The sequence below is a fragment of the Amblyraja radiata genome, chromosome 1 (assembly GCF_010909765.2).
Source record: "Amblyraja radiata isolate CabotCenter1 chromosome 1, sAmbRad1.1.pri, whole genome shotgun sequence".
NCBI classification, from domain to species: domain Eukaryota; kingdom Metazoa; phylum Chordata; class Chondrichthyes; order Rajiformes; family Rajidae; genus Amblyraja; species Amblyraja radiata.
In genome coordinates this window covers 79,395,925-79,417,268 of record NC_045956.1, presented here as the reverse complement: position 1 = coordinate 79,417,268, position 21,344 = coordinate 79,395,925, and the positions used below count along the sequence as shown (strand labels likewise).

The following is a 21,344-nucleotide window of genomic DNA, read 5'->3' as shown; positions in this document are numbered from 1 at the left end:
CCTATAACTAACCCTGAAGGTGGTATGCTGACAAAGAGTTCAGACACTGCAAAAGCTACGGTTGGATTACATGACCACCAATATGAACAACATAACATTCCTAATCAGGAACCTGATAAAACAGAGCAGGCCAGGAATGCCAGGGATGGTGATCCAGTTCTTGGCATATCCAGAGGACCAACGGTTGTGTGGGTGGTAACATACTAACACCACTATCTGAGAGTTACGGAGAACCTCAGAGGCTCAGAACAATCGGACCTCATCAGCCATAAAAAAAAAACCACACCAAAAGGTGTCAACTCAAACCATCTCCAGATGGTCAAAAGAGGTAATGGCGGTAGCAGGAGTAAACATTTATATCGTTAAATCTCACTCCACCAGGGCTGCATCTACGTCAGCAGCAAGAGCTATGGACGTGCCCCTTGACGACATCCTAGTGGCTGCAGGATGGACGAATGAAATAACGGTCCACCGGTTTTATAACAAACCCATAACCGGACTGGGGGTGTTTGCACGTACCATTTTAAGTTCTGTCCCTTAGTTTCCCCCCCAAGGTTGGGAGGGGTAACTTTTTTTTAAACTTTTCTTTCATTTAAAGCATCAGTTAGAAACATAGAAATTAGGTGCAGGAGTAGGCCATTCGGCCCTTCGAGCCTGCACCGCCATTCAATATGATCATGGCTGATCATCCAACTCAGTATCCCGTACCTGCCTTCTCTCCATACCCTCTGATCCCCTTAGCCACAAGGGCCACATCTAACTCCCTCTTAAATATAGCCAATGAACTGGCCTCAACTACCCTCTATGGCAGAGAGTTCCAGAGATTCACCACTCTCTGTGTGAAAAAAGTTTCTTTACTTAACTACGTAATGTCTGAATGCTTTAATGATTACACGCATCCATGGTCAATCCATTCAGTGTGTGACGCCTGGATTCGTAACCGGCGTAAAATCACAGAGCTTTGAAATCTTCACGTAGTCACTCACGTGACTCCGAAGTAAAATAGTAAGATTAAACGAGAACTTACCAGTTTGAAGTTTGATCTTGATTTTATGAGGAGTTACGATGAGCGATTACGTGCCCACCGCTCCCACCCTCATACTATCAAGGTCATATGGAAGTTCTAGTTTCTTCACAATCTTACTATTCTCAGGCCTTCTTTTTATCTGTGATTTAACACCGCTGCTTTGAAGATTGACGCGCACGCAGACGGACGGCCCTTCTTCACGTAATCGCTGATCGTAACTCCTCATAAAATCAAGATCAAACTTCAAACTGGTAAGTTCTCGTTTAATCTTACTATTATATTGTTTCTCAGTAAGAAGCATTGTCCTGAAAGCACATGTGTGAACCCAAATAAGTGAGTTATAATTTGGTTAATGACCGATATAAATTTCATACCATATGGACTCTCAAAGCATATTCTCATTATAACTCTCCTCCTTTAGTTGCATTGTGAAAGTAAGACAACATGTTACAGCAGCAATTCTTTCATATTGTTTCTCCTTGCAGGTTCACTGTTAGAAAACGGGGACAAGCTGGAGTTCAGAGCTCACAGAGGTAGGTGGGTGGCCAAGTTGTTGCATTGCCATTTAGCTTCCCTTCCAAGTTGTTCACATCCATTCGAGAACCAGAAGACATAGGTTTAAGGTGAAGGGGGACATAGGAATATTAGGAATAATAGGAGTCCCAGGGGTAACCTTTTCATACAAGGGTGGTGGGTGGGTGGAAAGACTGCCAAGGGAGATAGTTGAGGCAAGGACTATCGCAACATTTAAGAAACAATTAGACAGGTACATGGATAGGACAGGTTTAGAGGGATATGGGCCAAATGCAGGTAGGTGGGACCAGTGTAGGTGGGACATGTTGGTCAGTGTGGACGGGTGGGTCAAAGGGCCTATTTCCATGCTATATGACTATGATTCTATCCTTGATGGGACGACAGATGGCACAATGGGCTAAGTGTTCGGCTGGCAACCGGAAGGTAGCTGGTTCGAATCCCGCTTGGAGTGCATACTGTCGTTGTGTCCTTGGGCAAGACACTTCACCCACCTTTGCCTGTGTGTGTCCTTGGGCAAGACAATTCACCCATCTTTGCCTGTGTGTGTGAATGTAATTATGTGAGGCACTTTGGGGTCAATGCAAGTTGACTAAAAATGTGCTATATATAAATAAAGAAATTGATGTGAAACAGAAACTTGAGTGCTCCTCCTAAAAAGAATCACAGGCATGAAAGCCTGTTTGCAACCTCTCACTTTGTTTGCTCCATGGCAATCTACCATCTGCTTTGCGTTACAGGTGCAGGCGATGTGTAGATTACATGCTAGTTGTTGCTATACACTCATTCTGAGAAGGAACAAATGACTAAATTTACAGCAATGAAGTCACCGTTATGGACCGATTATGTTAATATTGACATGTTGTTCAGGAAAAGATTTCTATTATTGCTCTTATTTCGTCGAACACCTGCAGCCTCTAGCACCAATGTTAATTTAACATAGTACGTCATCTCCTGGATCGCATTCGGTAGTTGATGATACTATATATAAGGGACATTCTAGTTTTAATGAATTATAATACATATAGTTCATTACTGCAACGTCAGTCCTGTGGTCCTGTTCATCTGAGTGAAAGGTGTTTTTCAGGGCAGCTCCCTCACCAATGCCAAGACTCCGGCTCCAGGAGGATGATCTTCCCTCTCTCTATGGTTTCCTCTGATCATCAATGTATTGTGGATACAAGGAACTGCAAAAGCTGATTTACAAATATAGAGACAAACGTGCCAGAGGGTCAAACAATATCTCTGGAGAACATAGATAGGTGACATTTCGGGTCAGCACCAAATCATCACCTATCCAAGATCTTCAGAGATGCTGCCTGACCCGCTGAGTTACTCCAGCACTTTGTGTTTTTATTAATTTATTGCTGTTGTTTCGCTTGATCCCTTGATATTTTGAACTGGTGACAAAAGTCCCCCATGTACTGGGTCATTTTATCCTGATAAGTTCCTAGTTCAGCACAACCTGCAATGACTGCATAATGGAGTCGTATTGCTGTACTGTCAGTAACTCATAGGAGCTGAAGCCCACTGAGCAGCTTGGGAACACTCGCAGTCTCATCAAGATTACCAACAGTACATCAACCCAGCTTTTTCTTATCTGCGACGGCCATAGCTGATGTGCTTAGCAACCAACATTATTGAGGGCCACTCACACCCCAGTCATTCTTTCTTCTCCCCTCTCCCGTTGGGCAGAAGACACCGAAGCTTGAAAACTTAAAATCACCAGACTTAAGAACAGCTTCTTCCCTGTTGTTATCAGACTCTTGAATGGATATCTGATAAACTATAGATGTATTCCCAATCCTCCAATCTACTTTGGTGCGGCCCTTGAACTTTCATTTTGTCTGTGTTTTCTCTGTGGCTTTAACACTCTACTGTATGGTGCAACACTGTTTATTTTCTCTTTTGATGTACTACCTGATGGTAAGATCTGCCGGGATAGCTAGCAAAACAAAGATTTTCTCTGCACCTTGGTGCAAGTGATAATGATAAACAAGCACCAACGTGGTTTTAACGGTCCAGTTCCATCTCTCTACAAGTCCTGTTCTCTGGCGATGGTGGGCATTTGGAATAATTGTTTTGTTGCGTGCTAAACAGACAGCAGAAAAACAATACAATCGAGCCATCTATAGTGTACAGATATATGATAATGGGAATAATTTTTAGTGCCGGATAAAGTCCAATTAAAGATAATCTGAAGGTCTCCAGTGAGGTAGATATAGCTCAGGACCGCTCTCTAGTTGTTGTTACATAGAAACATAGAAAATAGGTGCAGGAGGAGGCCATTCGGTCCTTCGAGCCAGCACCGCCATTCATTGTGATCATGGCTGATCGTCCCCTATCAATAACCCGTGCCTGCCTTCTCCCCATATCCCTTGATTCCACAAATGTTAGGATGGTTCAGTTGCCTGATAACAGCTGGGAAGAAACTGCCCCTGAATCTGGAGGTGTCCATTTTCACACTTCTGTACCTTTTGCCTGTTGGGAGAGGGGAGAAGAGGTGGTGTCCAGGGTGAGACTCATCCTTGTTTATGCTGCTGGCCTTGCTGAGGCAGCGTGAAGTGTAAATGGAGTCAATGGAAGGGAGGTTGTTTTGTGTGATGGTCTGGACTGTGTCCACAATGGTCTTGGATGGAGCTGTTCCCAAACCATGCTGTGATGCATTCCAATAATATACCTTCCACGGAGAGAAATCAGTAACAATTTGCAGGTTTTCTTTATCCTCCTCACTGGTCGACGTGCTACTTAATCTGAACCTGGGGATTGAGAATGAGGGGGCATAGAATGAAGGTGACTGGGAAAAGACCCAGAAGTGATGCAATATATATTTTTTACACATTGACAATCAAAATCACAATAATACTTTATTAGTCAAGTAGGTTTTGGAACATATGAGGAGTTTCATTTGCCAAGTCAGTCATACAAATAAAAAGCAACAGAACACACAAAACAACATTTTAACATAAACATCCACCACAGAGATTACTCCACATTCCTCTCTGTGATGGAAGCAAAAAAAAGTTCAATCTCTTCCCTTTGCTCTCCCACGGTCGGGGGCCTCGAGCCCTCCGTTGACGGGACGATCTTGATTCCCGTAGCCAGTGGCGGACCCTCCACGTCGAGGCGATCAGCTCCTGCATCGGGGGGAGATGTCAGCCCCCCCGCGCCGGTCGATCTAAGCTCGCGTTGGGGTTGGTCAAACCTTCCGTGACATTGGAGCTCCCGACATCCACAGCCTCTCCCGAGACTGCGAGCTCCCAATGTAAAGACCGCATGTCGCGATTGGAGTCATCCCAGGCAAGGGATCGACTCTGATGTAAGTCCACGCCCCTCGGTGGGGCCCAAGGTCAGTCCGAGGAGGCCTCCAGCTCCATCGATGGTAAGCCGCAGAGCGACCGGAGAATACGAGCTGAAAATTAATCGCATCTCCGGCAAGGTAAGAAACTGAAAAAAATGTTTCCTCCACCGCCCACATAAAACAAACCGGAGAAAATTTACACAAACTTTTAACACACACTAAATTTTTTTTTTAAAGACGAAAAAACAGATTGTTGGTAGGGCTGCCAATTGTATGGCACTCCTGGTGACTACATCTGAAATCATTGCTGGGATTAGCAGTAAGGCAGATTCAATTACAATGTTCCAAAGGGACCAGGATAAGTATTGGAAGGAAAAACATTTGAAGGGACATTGGGAGAAATGAGACCAGCGGAATAGCACAGGCAAGATGGGCCAAACAGCTTCCTTCCATGCTGTGACCACTTATGATTCCATCACATGCAATATTGTTCCACTCCATAGATATGTGATCATGCAAAACAATTAACTTCCAGACTTGGCATTTATAAAACCTTGTAAATGAGGCAATTTCTAATGTGACATAATGTTCCGTAACATTATTCATTGGTTCTGGGAGGTGGCACACCTTTCAATTTCAGTCTCTCATTCTGTGCACTCCTAACTCAGCGACAGAGCAGGCCAGTTGCAGGAAAGATTTTCTTTATGTACGAGTTCATGAAGCAATAATTTTTGATAACTGGAAATGTGTTTTCTTTACATGTTGACCATAGTGGAAATTTCCTCGCACTGTGTCTCAATGTAACAGCACCGACAGCACCAGTACATATTTCATTTTCCCATACTGCTCTCCCTTATAACTGTGCTCAAACAAACAGGGTTAATGCAGATAAAAATGGGCCCTATTTAAAGATTATTAAAATTAAGTATCTCAAATTTATCCCATGTATATACTCAGTTATAATCTATCCAGCAGAGAAAGACGCTTTTCATTTATCTAGTGTGGGTTGTGTACACAGTGCATCTTCCACTCGCAAGAAGATATGCAATACTTTATAGCCTGTATTTGGTTTAGTCAGAGGATGGTGAATCTGTGGAATTCATTGCCACAGACGGCAGTGGAGGCCAAGTAATAATAATAAATATTTTATTAATCCCCTTATTCAGGGGAAATTCAGATGTCCTTGCAGCACACTAATAAAAATACAACATAGCATTAAAGAAGAAGTTTAATATTAAAACATAAACAACATCCCCCCACAATGGTTCCCACTGTGGGGGAAAAGGCACAAAGTCCAGTCCCCATCCCCATGTCCACCCATAGTCAGGCCTATTGAGGCCTCCACAGTCGCCGCTACAGAGGCCCGATGTTCCAGGCAGTTCTCACCGGGTGATGGTGCTCCGGCGTCGGGAGAATCCTCTCACCGGCTTGGGGTGCTAGGAACGGTCGCCTCCATACCGGAGACCGACCAGGCCGCGCTGGACGGAGCTCCACCACTGGCGATCTCGGCGAGAGATCCCAGGCTCCGCGATGTTAAAGTCAGCGCTGCCGCCCGCAGCTGGCCGCTCCACAGACCCGCAGCTCCGCGATGTTTGTTTTATCGGCGGTCCCCAGCATACCGGAGTTCCAGGGCGGCGACCCAGGGAAGGCATCGCCCGCTTCGCGATAGCGCTCCAGCGCTGTGCCGCCGCCGAAGCCAAGGTTCTGGCCAGGTCCCCTCAGAAAATGCCGCTCCAGGCCCCGCTGGTAGGCCGCGAGGATGGGTCGAAGGTGCTGCTCGGAGGAAAGCAACTTCTCCGACCAGGTAGGGACTTGCAAAAGCAGTTTCCCCCTTCACCCCCCCCCACCCCCCACACATAAAAAGATTAGACCTCCCCAACTACACACTTTAACGTACTAAAAATAATTTTAAAAGTGAAATAAACGGACAGCTGCAGGATAAATAAGGTAGTTTTAAGGCAGAGATTGATAGGTTCTTGCTTTGGAAGGGCATCAAAGGTTACAGAGAGAAGGCAGAAGAATGGTGGTCAGGGGGGGAAATAGATCAGCCATGATTGAATGGTGAGTTGGCCTTAATGGCCTAATCCTGCTCATATGCCTCATGGTCTTTTGGAAAGCACATTTCTGATATTGATAATTATTGATATTTATAAATGAATATCTTGGAGATTTCAGTGATGACCATATCTCTGATTTTAAATATATATATTTTTGATTTTGTTATGTACGCATCACAGTATGTGTTTATTCCATCTTCCCAATAGTGCTTTTATCGTGTAGAGCCATGGCAGTTATCCTTCGGAGAGGATGTTGATAAAATAGTTTGATATTAACCAACCATTCATTGGCAGTAAATACAGATTTCTGGCACAAATTTTTAAATTCTCACATTCGTTTAATTGTGCTTCACAATTTACAGTGGAACTTTCTTAATTTGGAACCACCAGTTTGCTTATCACCAACCGTAATCAATGCACTATTTCATCCTGATGGTATAAATGATGTGAGCACCACTCTGTGGCTTCCAGCTGTTTGTGTAGTGCTCTAGCTGTTTGTGTTCCTGGCACAGATTTCACTGAGCAGCATTGCATTTTGAACTTGAAATAAGACCAGAAAATGCTGGCAAGACACAGCAGACCAGGCAACATCTGTAAAGAGAGAAACAGAATTAACATTTCAGGAGGGAGATTTCCATTTGTTCAGATATAAGTTCACTCGCCCGAAACAGTGATTGCACTTCTCCCTTCCTATATGCTGTCTAACCTGCTGATCATTTCCAGCATTTTCTATTTTGAAATTCTATTTTGAAGAAGGGTCTCGACCCGAAACGTCACCCTTTCCTTCCCTCCAGAGTTTCTGCCAGTCCCGCTGAGTTACTCCAGTTTTTTGTGTCTATCTTCGGTTTAAACCAGCCTACTCGGCTTAAACAAATGGCCTACTCCTGCATCTATTGTCTTTGTACGTATCTATGCAGTTCCTTCTGACACATTTTCTATCTTAATGTCAATTTCCAGTTATTGCATTTTTAATTTCAGTTTTATGAACTGAAATTTACTGTCCAGCACCTTGGTATTCCAGCAAGTCTATGGTAGAGTTTCTACTGAGTATACAGGTGTATTCTGCTGATCAATGCAGTGCACAAAACGGTTTATGACCCTTTAAAACCTTCAATGAGATTACAACACAATGATCAGTCTCCAAAGTGTGGGATCCTAGATTAACAATTGTTTAAGAAAGAACTGCAGATGCTGAAAAAATCGAAAGTAGACAAAAATGCTGGAGAAACTCAGCGGGTGAGGCAGCATCTAGGAAGCAAAGGAATAGGTGACGTTTCGGGTCGAGTCCCTTCTAGAGATTAACAGTTAATAGCATTATTAGCCTTACTAGCTTCATTGCATTTGCTCCACTATCACGATCCAGAATGACCTGACCCTTACCAAGAGTAGGTGCAATGACACAGCTGCTCCAGAGCTTTCGCAATCCACTAACCAATTAAACTCAATCCTTGCCACTGATGCTGTCTATGTGGAGAAGAGCTGCTGCCTCACAGCACCAGAGTGCTGGGTTCAATCCTGACCTTGGGCTCTGTCTGTATGGAGTTTGCATGTTCTCCCTGTGACTGTGTGGGTTTCTTCCAGGTGCTCTTGTTCTCACCCGCAACCCAAAGGCGGGTTTGCAAGTTAAGTGGCCTCTATATAATGCTCCTGGTTCGTTGAGAGTGGATATGAAAGTGGATAACATAGAACTGGTGTGAGCGATGGTCGGCATGGACATAAGTGGTCCTAAGGGCCTATTTCTATGCTGAATCTTTCAAATAATCAAATCAATCAATCCTTATAAACACAATGTTTCCTCCAGCTACTCTAGTTTGTTCACACATTCCAAAGGTGTGCAGTTGCAGGCAGATTGCCTTTAAACTTTAGAGATATAGCGCGGAATCAGGCCCTTCGACCCACTGAGTCTGCGCTGACCAGCAATCACCCCATACACTAGTTCTATCCTACACACTAGGGACAATTTACAATTTTACAAAAGTCAATTAACCTGCAAACTTCTAGTTTGTCAGTACATGGTAGAATCTGATGAGATCTGATGCCAATTTGGGGTGAAAAGGTAACAAGGAAAATTGATGGGGGAATGGAAATACACTGTGAGCCAGCATATAGAGGAAGAAAGATTCTAAGGGGAGTAAGAGGCGACCGTGGCTGACAAGGGAAGTCAAGGACATTATAAAAATAAAAGAGAAGACGTATAACATAGCAAAGATGAGTGGGAAGCCAGAGGGTTGGGAATCTTTTAAAGATCAACAGAAGGTAACTAAAAAGGCAATACAGGGAGAAAAGATGAAGTTTGAAGGTAAGCTGGCCAAGAACATAAAGGAAGATAGTAAAAGCTTCTTTAGGAATGTGAGGAGGAAAAAATTTGTTAATACAAATGTGGGTCCCTTGAAGACAGAAACAGGTAAATTCATTATGGGGAACAAGAAAATGGCAGAGTTGAACAGGTACTTTGGATCTGTCTTCACTATGGAAGACACAAATAATCTCCCAGATGTACTAGGGTACAGAAGACCTAGGGTGACGGAGGAACTGAAGGAAATTTACATCAGTCAGGAAATGGTGTTGGGTAGACTGATGGGAATGAAGGCTAATAATTTCCCATGGCCTGATGGTCTGCATCCCAGGGTACTCAAGGAGGTGACTCTAGAAATCGTGGATGCATTGATGATAATTTTCCAGTGTTCTTTAGATTCTGGATCAGTTCCTGTGGATTGGAGGGTAGCTAATGTTATCTCACCTTTTAAGAAAGGAGGGAGAGAGAACGCAGGGAATTATAGACCAGTTAGCCTGACATCGGTGGTGGGGAAGATAGTCAAAGAGTCATAGAGTGATACAGTTTGGAAACAGGCCCTTCGTCCCAACTCGCCCACACCGCCAACAATGTCCCAGCTACACTAGTCCCACTTGCCTGTGCTTGCTCCATATCCCACCAAACCTGTCTTATCCATGTACCTAATCTAACTGTTCGCTAAACGATGGGATACTCCCAGCTTCAACTACCTCATCTGGCAGATTGTTCCATACACCCACCACCCTTTGCGTGAAAAAGTTACCCCTTGGATTCCTATTATATCTTTTCCCCTTCACCTTGAATCTGTCCTCTTTAGTGACATGGATAGAAAATTGGTTGGCAGACAGGAAACAAAGAGTAGGAATTAATGGGTCCCTTTCAGAATGGCAGGCAGTGACTAGTGGGGTGCCGCAAGGCTCGGTGCTGTGACCACAGTTAGTTACAATATACATCAATGATTTACACCACTTTGTAAAACAGTTTTTGACCTCTTCAGAGATACATTATACTCAGTTTGTTTAAGGAGGAACTGCAGATGCTGGAAAAAATCGAAGGTAGACAAAAATGCTGGAGAAACTCAGGGGGTGATGCAGCATCTATAGAGCGAAGGAATAGGTGATGGTTTGGGTTGAGACCCTTCTTCAGGCTGAAGAACGGTCTCGATCCGAAATGTCACCTATTTGTCTTGTCTACCTTACATTATACTCAGTGTTATTTTCATAACACTATGGTGTAATGGCACCTTAAACAAACATAAAGACTTGATTTTCAGACTAAAATTGTATACTATTTAAATAATCTATTTAATTTTTAACCTGTGTTGATTTTATACTTTTATGTAGGGGATATACGGAGGGAGGAAAATTTGTTGTTAATAAATGCAGATCAATGTTTTATTGATGTGCATACTGTCACCTTTATGCCAACATAAAAAGTATTGGTTTTACTTGTGATGTGCCGCTTCCATCTGGTGCGAGATGGTTTACAAAGGGCTTTCAAATGCCTAGGATTTACTTTGACTCAGGTGAAGGTAGAGTTACTGAAAAACAGAAACAAAGCTGCAGATGCTGGAAATCCGAGATAAAACAAAAACAGATCAGGCAGCACATGGGGAGAGAGTAACAGAATTAATGGTTGATGTCAATGACTTTATCAGATGGTGTTTGTCCAGTTTATAAGGGAATCTGTATGGATGCTTAATTTTAGGTTAGTTTAGAGATGCAGAGCGGAAACAGGCCCTTCAGCCCACCGGTTCCACGCCAACCAGCGATCCCCACATATTAACACTCTCCTACACACACTAGGGACATGTTTTACATTTACCAAGCCAGTTTACCTATATACCTTAATCATAATCATAATTGTAATTTATTAGCCATGTATATTTTGCAAAATATGAGGAATTTGGTTTGTCATACAGTCATACCAAAAAAGCACCAAGACACATTACCACAGAAGAAAATTGACATAAACATCCACCACAGCAGCTCCTCCACTTCCCCACTGTGATGGAAGGCAATGAAACTTCTTTCCTCCCACGGTTGGGGGAGTCGAACCATCCGCAGCCGGCGATCGAGCTCCCTCGTCGGGGTGATCTAACCTCCCACATCCGGGCGGTAGAAACTGCTGCGGCTTAGAGTTCCCGAAATCGGTCTCTGACCAGAGACTGTGTGCTCCACGATGTTAAAGTCCGCAGCTCCCGCAGGTTGAAGCACCAAAGGCCGACCCCAGGCAAAGGGATCGCCCGCTCCAAGATGTTAAAGTCTGCAGGCTCCGCGGTTGGGGCTCCAGAAGTCCCAAACAAGAGGCCGCCTGCTCCACGGTGTTAAGGCCGCAGTGCAGAGATACGACACGGAAAAAATCGCATCTCCGTCGAGGAAAGAGATAATAAAAGTTCCCCCCCCCCCCCCCCCCAATACAATAACTAAAGATAAGCTAAAACATACATTTTAAAACAAACTAAAAACACAAAGCATGAAAAAGAAGAGGACAGACCGCTGGCATGACAGCCATCGTGCGGCGCCCCCTGGTGCTTCTACCTATACTTCTTTGGAGTGTGGGAGGAAACCGAAGATCTCGGGGAAAACCCACGTGGTCATGGGGAGAACGTACACACTCCGTACAGACAACAGCCGTGGTCGGGATCAACCCCGGGTCGCCAGCGCTGCCAGCGCTGCAAGGCAGCAACTCTACCGCGCCACCGTGGATCTGAGATGCTCATCTAAGATGTATCTAAGTGCTTATGTGTAGTGATACTTGTACTGAACTGTATGCAAAAATAATTTAATTGTACCTCAGTAGATGTAACAAATCAGGTACTATTGATAAAGTACCATTGACCATTGCAAGGAAGAAATAGAACACGGCACAAAAACAGGCCTTTCGTCCCACAGAATCTGTGTCTCACATGATACCAAGAACAGGATGTGACACAAGGGACGGCAGATGTTAGAACCTTGAGCAAAGCAGAAAGTGGTGGAGGAACTCAGCGGGTTAGGAAGCATCGGGGAGGAAATTCTCCGGCGATGTTTCGGCTCGAGACCTTTCTTCATCCCGACTCGAAACGCCGTCTGCTCATTTTCTCCAGGAGCGTGGAAGGATCGGTTTGGTCAGCCAATGCAGAAAGTCCCATCTCCATTCTTTAGCCTGGGTTTTATCTTGGCCTTCTGCCTGTCGAGGCTCGGGAGGCGAACAATCGGCTGCTTGCTGCTGCCTGCAATCACTGCTCACTGACCTCTTCTTGAAAACAATTCTGCGAGCCGGCAGGGGAGGAGTCAATCGCTCCACGTCCCATGGTGGGATCTCCACCACGAAATGTGCGAGCAGAGAGCAGGAGGGAGGGCAGAATCACTCTCGTAACCAAAGTCATACTCTATGATCTTTGCTCGTAACTGTACTCAGTTAGCTATGGGAAAAGAAGCATTTTGCGGGAGCCGTCCGAAAACACAGGTAGACACAAGGAACAGCAGATGCTGGAATGTAGCGTAGGACACAGTGCTAGAGTAACTCAGCGGGCCAAGCGGCATCGCTGGGGGGCGTAGCTGGACCATACAAATTAAAACAAGGCATAAATTAGACCCCAAAGGGTCCCGATCCGAATTGTCGCCTGTCCAAGATCTCCAGAGATGCTGCCTGACTCGTTGAGTTACTCCAGCACTTTGTGTTCTACTGACAATGTAAAGGGGCTCTTTGTGCATTTCCATGGTCCCCTTAAAGCAATAACATCACAAATGTTGTAAGAGTTGTGGATGGGGCGGGGTTGAAATCTGTTCAAACGATAAGTGGGGGATACTGGTAAAGGGGCGTCTCCAGCACAGGGTCCGGGGTTTGGGGTGTCCCCCGAAGCTGTGCTTGAAACACAGCGCTCCGGCCTGGAGTTACCCGCCGCTCCCGCTCGCCAGCCGCCAGTCAATGGGAGCTGGGTGCACGGCAGGGAAGTCACTCGGTGCCGGGGAGCGGGTAGGTGAGGGAGAGAGTGAGCCGGAGCGGGGCTAGAGAGGGGAGGGGTGACTGACTGACGCAAGGGAGGAGTGTCGGTGAGAATCCACGGGCGGGACCAGCCAGGCTGCGAGACTCCGAGCCGCCAATGAGCGGAGCACAAGCGCGGCTGCCTGTCTTATTAATACAGACTGTCTTGGCCGTCTTTACAGCGAGTGCTTGCGGTGTGTACGTCCCAGCTGTGCCCGGGTTTTGGAGGTGAACGCGCAGCTCCAACCTCCGAACAGAGGAAGCGAGAGGGAGAACAGAAGAAAGACTAAATCTTGCTTTCAACACCATACACCGATTGCACGGGAATTACATCGGGAGTGGGTCGCGACTTACTGCCAGCGGGCATGAAAGACTGGTTTTAGGACCGTGGCGAGTGAAGTCGACTTCTGTCACAGGTAATGTTACAGCGAAATAATATCTCTCAAGCCTCCCTGGCGTGTGTTTTTTTTTGCTTGATTCTTTTTGATACATGAGCGTATCACGATTTGTTGAATGCAAGTCAGCAGGTAACAGGAGTTGTTTGGAGTTTGCTGTGCAAAGTGTTGCTTGGTTTCCATATCTTGATTTCCTTAAAAATAGAATGTTTGTAGTTTTGAAAACCTTTAAACAATCCATTTCAAAAACTTTTTTTTAATGAATTCGAGTCTTACCAATATTTGTTTAACCGCTTGAAGCGTGCATGGGGCTTTGTGACACATTAAAGCGGAGCGAATGCGTGTAATTACCTTTTTAAAACACTGATAATGCTGGGAATACTCAACAAGTCTGTTGACACAAGAGTAGAAAGACAAATAAACGGCAGAGGTGTTTTGCATACTTTACAGGTGTCTATCCCTATTTCGGAAAAGGTTGCTTTTTTTATATTTGTGGAGTCCAGAAATCAGCATTTTTTTTCTCTGCTTCTGAGATTGACTGGGTCTTGTGCATCGCTTTTGTGGATAACGGCGGTCACAATTCCGGTCATCGACTGCAGTTTGCAGTACTCCAAGAAAAGTCCTCTGAAATCTTATTAAGCAAGCGCATTTAGACTTTTACCTTTTAGTTTCCCTTCAGCTTAACTTGACTTGATGCGTTTTGTACTTCCTCCTATTTTGCTTTTGCCGGATGTGGTGCGAAGTGTTCTCCATCCTCCAGCTGCGAAAGGGCACATCTCCGAGTTGGCTGCGTGGGGTTGCCCAGTTGCCGTCGCCTATAGCCACAATGGCCTTGCAGAGATACGGTGCAGCCGAAACTCACTTCGTCCTCACCAAGGAAGGGTCTCGACCCGCAACGTCGCCCGTCCCTGCTCTACAGGGATGCTGCTGCCTGACTCGCTGAGTAGTTACACCAGCACCTTCGAGTTTCATTCATTACCACTCTGTGAGAAGACGGGATCAGCGGTCCCCTCGCTCCTATCGACGGCAGAAATGCATGTGACATTGAAATGAAGACAAGGCTGCATTCTTTATCTGACAATGGGCGTTTCAGCGCTGTAAATATGGTTACAGTCGATGTTGCAAGTGCTGTACTCAGTGGCTGATCTTGGTCAGATTACTGTATCGAGCGGCGTTTGAGACCGAACCCCCTACTATCTAGTTTTTCAACTGTACACAAAGACTCTCTGAAGCATTGTCAAGTTATCGAATTGCTACACTCGGAACTCCTGGCTCGATTACAGTGGACTGTTCACTCGTAAATAACCATTAAACTGCGCTGCATTAACTCTTAGCGACTTGCTTTGAATTATCTAGTGTTGAACTCCTAATTTTAAAACAACCAACGTGCAAGGTTACTGACAGTCGTCGTCGCCGTCCTGCAGGAATCGCAGGACACTCGTGAGATGCCATTCTGTTTACCAGTCACGGGCACTTCCAGTCCAACGAGCGAAAGGACGCCACGCTTCAGTCCCATGTGCACCTCGCCAGTCTTTCTCTCCAGGAGGCCGCCTCGTCTGTCACCCTTCCGCCTACATTAGCTCGACATTGAAATCCCTTATGTTCTAAATGGACATTTTGTCGTCGGTGGCTTTTAACATGCAGCAGACGCTCTCAGCGTGACATGATGTGCCTTCCAGGTTTGGGCTCTCAACGGATCGCTAGTCTTGACTTCAGCAAAGCTGAAGTCAGATGCACATTAATTGGCATGAATATCTGAAGAGGTTTGTGAGCAGTCCGTTTTCCCGTTACATTGATGTGTTGCCCGAGATGTCTTCTGCTTGCTTGACCACAGTATTGGGAATTCCCCTTTCTGGTCCTATTAAATATAAAAACCCAAATGAAATGTCAGTAAACAGTGCCTCTTTCTGAAGATGTTGTCTGTGCTTAAATCCGGGATGTCCCTTTATCGCCCCTTGACGTGTAATACGCCTTCAATGTAAAGAACAAGTATCCGGATACAGTAATTACGGGGGAAATTACTTCCTTACTAATTGTAAAGCGAATGTAAATGCAAAGGATATTTCGATAGACGATGTGTTGCGGGACTGCAATATCTTGAGGATGCGATAGGCAAGTTCTTTTTAACCTATCTTTCCTTGGCAGGAACATAACGTGATTAGAACCAGACGTGAGAGATTTGGTTCTCGGGCGCTTTTATTCCTTCATCCGCCTCCCTCACCCCCCACATCTTAAAAATGTTTTGTTTTCATTGAACAATATCCTTGTTGCTGTGCCGCGTTGGTCCTTAATTTTAACGCGAGGTAAATATTCAAGGCAAATGTTAATGATAAATTCCTTCAGCAAGTAAATCTGAGATCGTTTTAGCTTTGAAATGCAAACGGAATGTTAGAAGGCTGGAGGGGATCTCTCGGTATCCAACCGGGCCAAGCTGTCGTTGAGCCAGAGGGAGGGTCTAGAGACCGAGCCCACTTGCTTACTGTTTGGGTTGTTTTGCGTTCTCGCTGTTTTCTATTTCGCTGTATCTCCAGCATTTCTCTCCTTTCATTTTACATTTGGAGTCACGTGCTTGGCTGTTCAATTTGTTTCCGCCCTGCGGAGATGTTAAATTGCGGGTTAGAAATAACGCAGGGTGTAAAGGACGTGAGCATATTTGTGCAAAAAATAGCAAGCGGGTTACTTTATTTAAGGTTGCGAGGTTGCTGCAACCTGCAGGCGATCTAGAACAGTTAATCTGTTTAAATGGTTCATATTTCCCATTAGCGCCAAGAGGCATCTAAACCAACATTTGTTTCTCTTTTTAGTGAGCATTGGCTTCAGAAGATTCCCAGAATACTGCGAAGAGCATCTGTGCAGCCCAATGTGGAGCTTACTCCTCACTACCTCCGCTGGTGTGTTAAATCCAGACTGAAGTCGTCCGTTATGGCTACGTTGTGCCTGGGGCTTTTTCTGTTCCTGTGCCACCCGGCGGTCGTACCTCCCAGGCCAGCTTTTGATTTTAATCGCGATCTGGAGTCCAACGTGTTCCAAAGTCGTAACCTCTTCCAGCCGACGGTGTTTCCCAACGGTACCATTCAGCGGCTGCCCCAGACCGTGATCATAGGCGTGAGGAAAGGTGGCACCCGGGCACTGCTGGAGATGCTCAATGTCCACACGGAGGTCACCGCTGCCCAGAGCGAGATCCATTTCTTCGACTGCGAGGGGAATTACCAGAAGGGTCTCCAGTGGTACAGCACACAAATGCCATTCTCTTATCCCAACCAGACCACGGTTGAAAAGACACCGGCCTATTTCACTTCACCCAAAGTGCCTGAAAGAATCTACAACATGAACTCGTCCATCCGGCTCCTGCTCATCCTGCGGGATCCAAGCGAGAGGGTTATTTCGGACTACACTCAGGTATTACATAACCGGATGCAAAAGCACAAGCCGTTTAGACCGGTGGAGGAGATACTGATCAGAGATGGCCAGATCAACGTTAACTACAAAGCAATTGACCGCAGCTTATATTATACCCATATGCAAAACTGGCTGAAATACTTCCCCCTCAACCAAATACACATTGTGGACGGCGACAAGTTGATCAGAAACCCTTTTCCTGAAATGGAAAAAGTGGAGAAGTTCCTGAGGCTCTCGCCGAGGATTAATTCGTCTAATTTTTACTTCAACAAGACGAAAGGATTTTACTGCCTCCGAGACAGGGAGAAGGAGAAGTGCTTGCACGAGTCGAAAGGGAGACCCCACCCGCAAGTAGACCCCGTTGTGCTCAATAAGTTGCACGCCTTCTTCACTGAACCCAATAAGAAATTCTTCGATTTGGTTGGCAGGACATTCGATTGGCACTGAATTAATGTGTGCGCAGGTTCCAGCTGAGCGCTCTCTTTTTTTCTAAAATGAATTATATATAATGTACAAAATTATACTGGAATGGTAATTTAAGTGGGTTTCCTTAGAATAAGTAAATATACATGTAAGTATGTCGATCTTCATTCAGAGCTAGCTATATTTTTCTACATTGTGGCAACTATGCTCCAGATTCCAACGTGAGTTACCTTTTGCTTTCTCAGTTGTCTAACAGAACTCTTAGCAGAGATACCAATATGTTTAGTAAAAGTTGGGGTAAGGATGATCAATTCAGTATAATTGGTTCTTAATTTAGTGAGAAAAAATATATAGATCTATATTCTTCGGTGTTTTCGAGAGCACGGGGTGATCTTAGTGCAACATATAAGATCCTGGAGGGGTATGTGACAGGATAGATGTGGAGATGTTTGCACTTATGTGGACCTGTCAAACCTGGGAACATAGTTACAACATTGGAGGATGGTCATTTAGGGAACATTGATGGCTACAGGGAACTGGCACAGAAGAGGAGATGGTCCAGGATAGATGTGGCATGACCATATTAATGATCGGCAGATAGACACAAAACGTTGGCTTAACTCAGCGGGTCAGGCAGCATCTCTTGAGAAAAGTAATAGGTGATACTTTGGGTCGGGAACCCTTCTTCAGACCCAAATAGTCAGCAGGCTTGATGTGCTGATGGGCCTTCTCCTATGCCTAATTTCTATGTTCATGAAAACAAGTCCCAACCATGCTGTGTGATATTATAATACCATAAATATAAATATATATAGTCCATGTTTATACTTTCCAAGTATACCTGTATCCCCAAAGAGTGCAATATTTGATTGAATTATGTTATTCACAAAGTTTTGCACAATTGCTGCTATTGTTTGTGGCATTAAGCACTTCCTACAACTGGACAATAACCTTTTCCGATGGCAAGAGTGTGACAAGTATATCAATAAACTGAGAGCGCCATTTATATATTTGCTATTAGTCCCCACAGTGTTTCCATTTTATTTTATTTTTTATTTATTTTCCACAGGAAGAGGATAAATATATGAAAGTTTTGTATTTGAATATTCATGCTATCTTGTTTTTGGATACTGTCAGTTTTTGTAAACTACGGATTTTTCTGCTAATATTGTAACTAGACCTTACGTTATGAAATAAAGCAGCAGTGTTTGTTACATGGATATCTCATATTTATTTATGTTATTTATTTAGGCCAATTATTTTTCCCAAATCACTTTCAATTAGAATTGAGTTAAATCATAATTACCATTAATTATGAATTGTGTTCACTTCAATGCTATGTTGCTTTAATTAAACAGTTGCTTTTATGAAATGCTGAAGTAGAATCCACTACCCCCTGCACTGATCCTTGCCTACTTCCAAGATTTTTAACATTAATATATTCTTCCTATTTAGTTAACAACTTCCATCTTACCCAATGTGAATACTACCTCCACTTCAGGACACAGCTAAACTTTAGACAAGTACCTTCCATCTCCCCTTCCTCAGACAAACCCTTACACCTCCCCGAATGTAACATATTCACCTCTATAACAACAGGAACTTGAGAGGGCTTGAGAATGGAAGCTAAACTGATAGTGAAGAGAGGAAGGATGCTAATCAGAAACACTCAATATTGTGGGGACAAAATGGGTCAGATCATCAAACTTCATTTTAGCCAGGTTCCTTAAATATTGCCTTAAATATTTAATGTAGGGCGTTAGAGATGCTGCCTCACAGCACCAGAGATCCGGGTTCGATCCTGACCATGGGTGCTGTCTATATGGAGTTTGTACATTCTCCCTGTGACGGCATGGGATTTTTCTGGATGCTCTGGTTTCCTCTCACAGTCCCACATGTACAGGTTTATATGTTAATTGGCTTAGATAAAATGTAAATTGGCCCTAGTGTGTAGGATAATGCTCGTGTACGGGGTGATTGCTGGTCGGCAAATGTACCAAATAGCTCCAGAATAAGGAAGTGCACCTAGCTCCTCACAACAGGAAGGCAGTGATTTTAAGTAAGTGGGCTGTATCCCAATGCAACGAAACATTTGAGATTTTGTTTCAATCTGGAACTAAATAATTCATAAACATCCTGTGGTCTTCTGAATGTACTCTGGTACACAAAGTCCTCAGCAGCAACCTCCTCTGACCTACCTGTAACCAGCCTCTGCTGTAACATTTGTGAACAAGAAAAAAACTAGTCCACTAACGTGTTCACTTTAAGAAAGAGACAGATAACCATGTTCTTGTTTTCAAAGTAGATACTGTACAAACATCAACAGTTATGATTTATTTTATCAAGGCCTATCAATAAACATGAGGGCATAAGTGATAGGAACAGAATTAGGCCATTCGACCCATCAAGTCTACTGCCATTCAATCATGGCTGATCTATCTCTCCCTCTTAACCCCATTCTCCTGCCTTCTCCCCATAACCCCTGACAACCTAAACATCTGTATGCGGTTGTATTTGTCCAAATGATTTATAGTGACTAAATTTGTACTTCTATCTATGCAGGCTCACATCAAACATTCTTCAATGATAATGTTTCTTTTTGCTTTCCATTTGCATCTTTATACAGTACATAAATATAAAGTTGTATGTGATCTAGTCACAGGGAGATGATGTTACTGTTGAGGCTGGTATTGCGCCCATCCCAAATGGCCCACAAATTCAGTGCCTTCCTAGCTCATTTCATGTACAACCACAATGCGGTGTGCCTGGAGTCACACATGCACCAGACGAGGGAGGGGTGGCAGATTTCCTTCCCGGATATATTGTTGCATCTGTATTTTATACAATGATCCAGTAGCTTCACAATCACCATCACTGATGTAAGTTTTTAATACGAGAGACACAGCTTTTTAATTGCTGACTTATTTAATGATTTAATTTTTAATTCTCTAACTGGTATGCTGTGATTTAAATTTATATTCAGATCAATACAATCTGGCAACTCAACGACTATGCTCACAGACTTGTCAGAGATTTGATGCTACATCTACTCATGTCACCGTTTAATTAGATCTCGGAAGACCATTTCAACCTATTATTATATTCTTAACTCAGGGAGTAGAAAATTGCTTCTAAATATATCCTTCTTAGTCCATCTGTAATATAATTTATAATCTCCAATGGTTCATATAAAATTGGGGTATCTCTAATATCCCAAGTAAATCTAATAAGGAGCTTAGTCACACATCACTGAGTCAAATCATTAGAAGATCATTTGATATATGTTCTTAATCGGTAGGGTCTACTGTAACTAAGTACTTCACATTATTACTGGTATCAGCTTATTTTTATTGCTGTTAAATCACGGAGTCACTCATACAATTATTGAAAAGCAATAAATTGAAGCCTAACTCCCTTGATCAGGAATATTTAAAAATCCACTTTCCTGTAAAGCACATTATATTCTAAGAAATACTGACAATGCATTCTGGCAGTTTGCCGAAGGAAAATAATTTTTAATCAGTTGCATTTTTTATATTTGTATAAGCATGGTGTAATAAAGTGATGCTTTGTAGTTTAAGTATTTTGGATAGAGCTGTGCAAATATGCAAATTACAATGTGTTCCATTCAATCAGCATTGCAGTTATTAAAAGTCCTTTTAACATTTTAATGTTTGTTTGTCAATTAAAGACTCATTCCCATTGTATTAGTGTATTTAGACATTTTACGTCTCGAATGGTGCCATAGAAGTGCGAAACGACACAATAGGCCAGAGAGCATCCGTGGTGATAGAAATACCTTTCTCATGAGAAATTTATTTAGCAAAGATCTTTTCTTAGACCTGGAGAAATTTAGAGACAAAAGAAGATTTAACAGCATTTAAAAGACACTTGGACAGGTGCATGGATAAAAAAAAGCTTAAAGTGATATGGGCCAAAAGCGGGGAAA

General features: G+C 43.8%; 1 protein-coding gene across 2 annotated transcripts; it reads left to right on the top strand.

Moving 5' to 3' along the window:
- Positions 1–13,251: 13,251 nt before the first annotated feature.
- On the top strand, positions 13,252–21,063 carry hs3st1 (heparan sulfate-glucosamine 3-sulfotransferase 1). Of its 2 annotated transcripts, none has more exons than XM_033025573.1 (2): positions 13,252–13,594; positions 16,378–21,063. In XM_033025573.1, the coding sequence occupies exon 2, from the start codon at positions 16,496–16,498 to the stop codon at positions 17,417–17,419; it is 924 nt and encodes a 307-aa protein (XP_032881464.1). In that variant the 5' UTR covers positions 13,252–13,594; positions 16,378–16,495; the 3' UTR covers positions 17,420–21,063. The 2 variants fall into 2 exon arrangements, with proteins under 2 accessions (XP_032881464.1, XP_032881454.1); XM_033025563.1 differs by lacking the exon at positions 13,252–13,594 and adding an exon at positions 14,344–15,336 and having other exon boundaries at positions 16,378–18,613.
- The last annotated feature ends 281 nt before the right edge of the window (positions 21,064–21,344 follow it).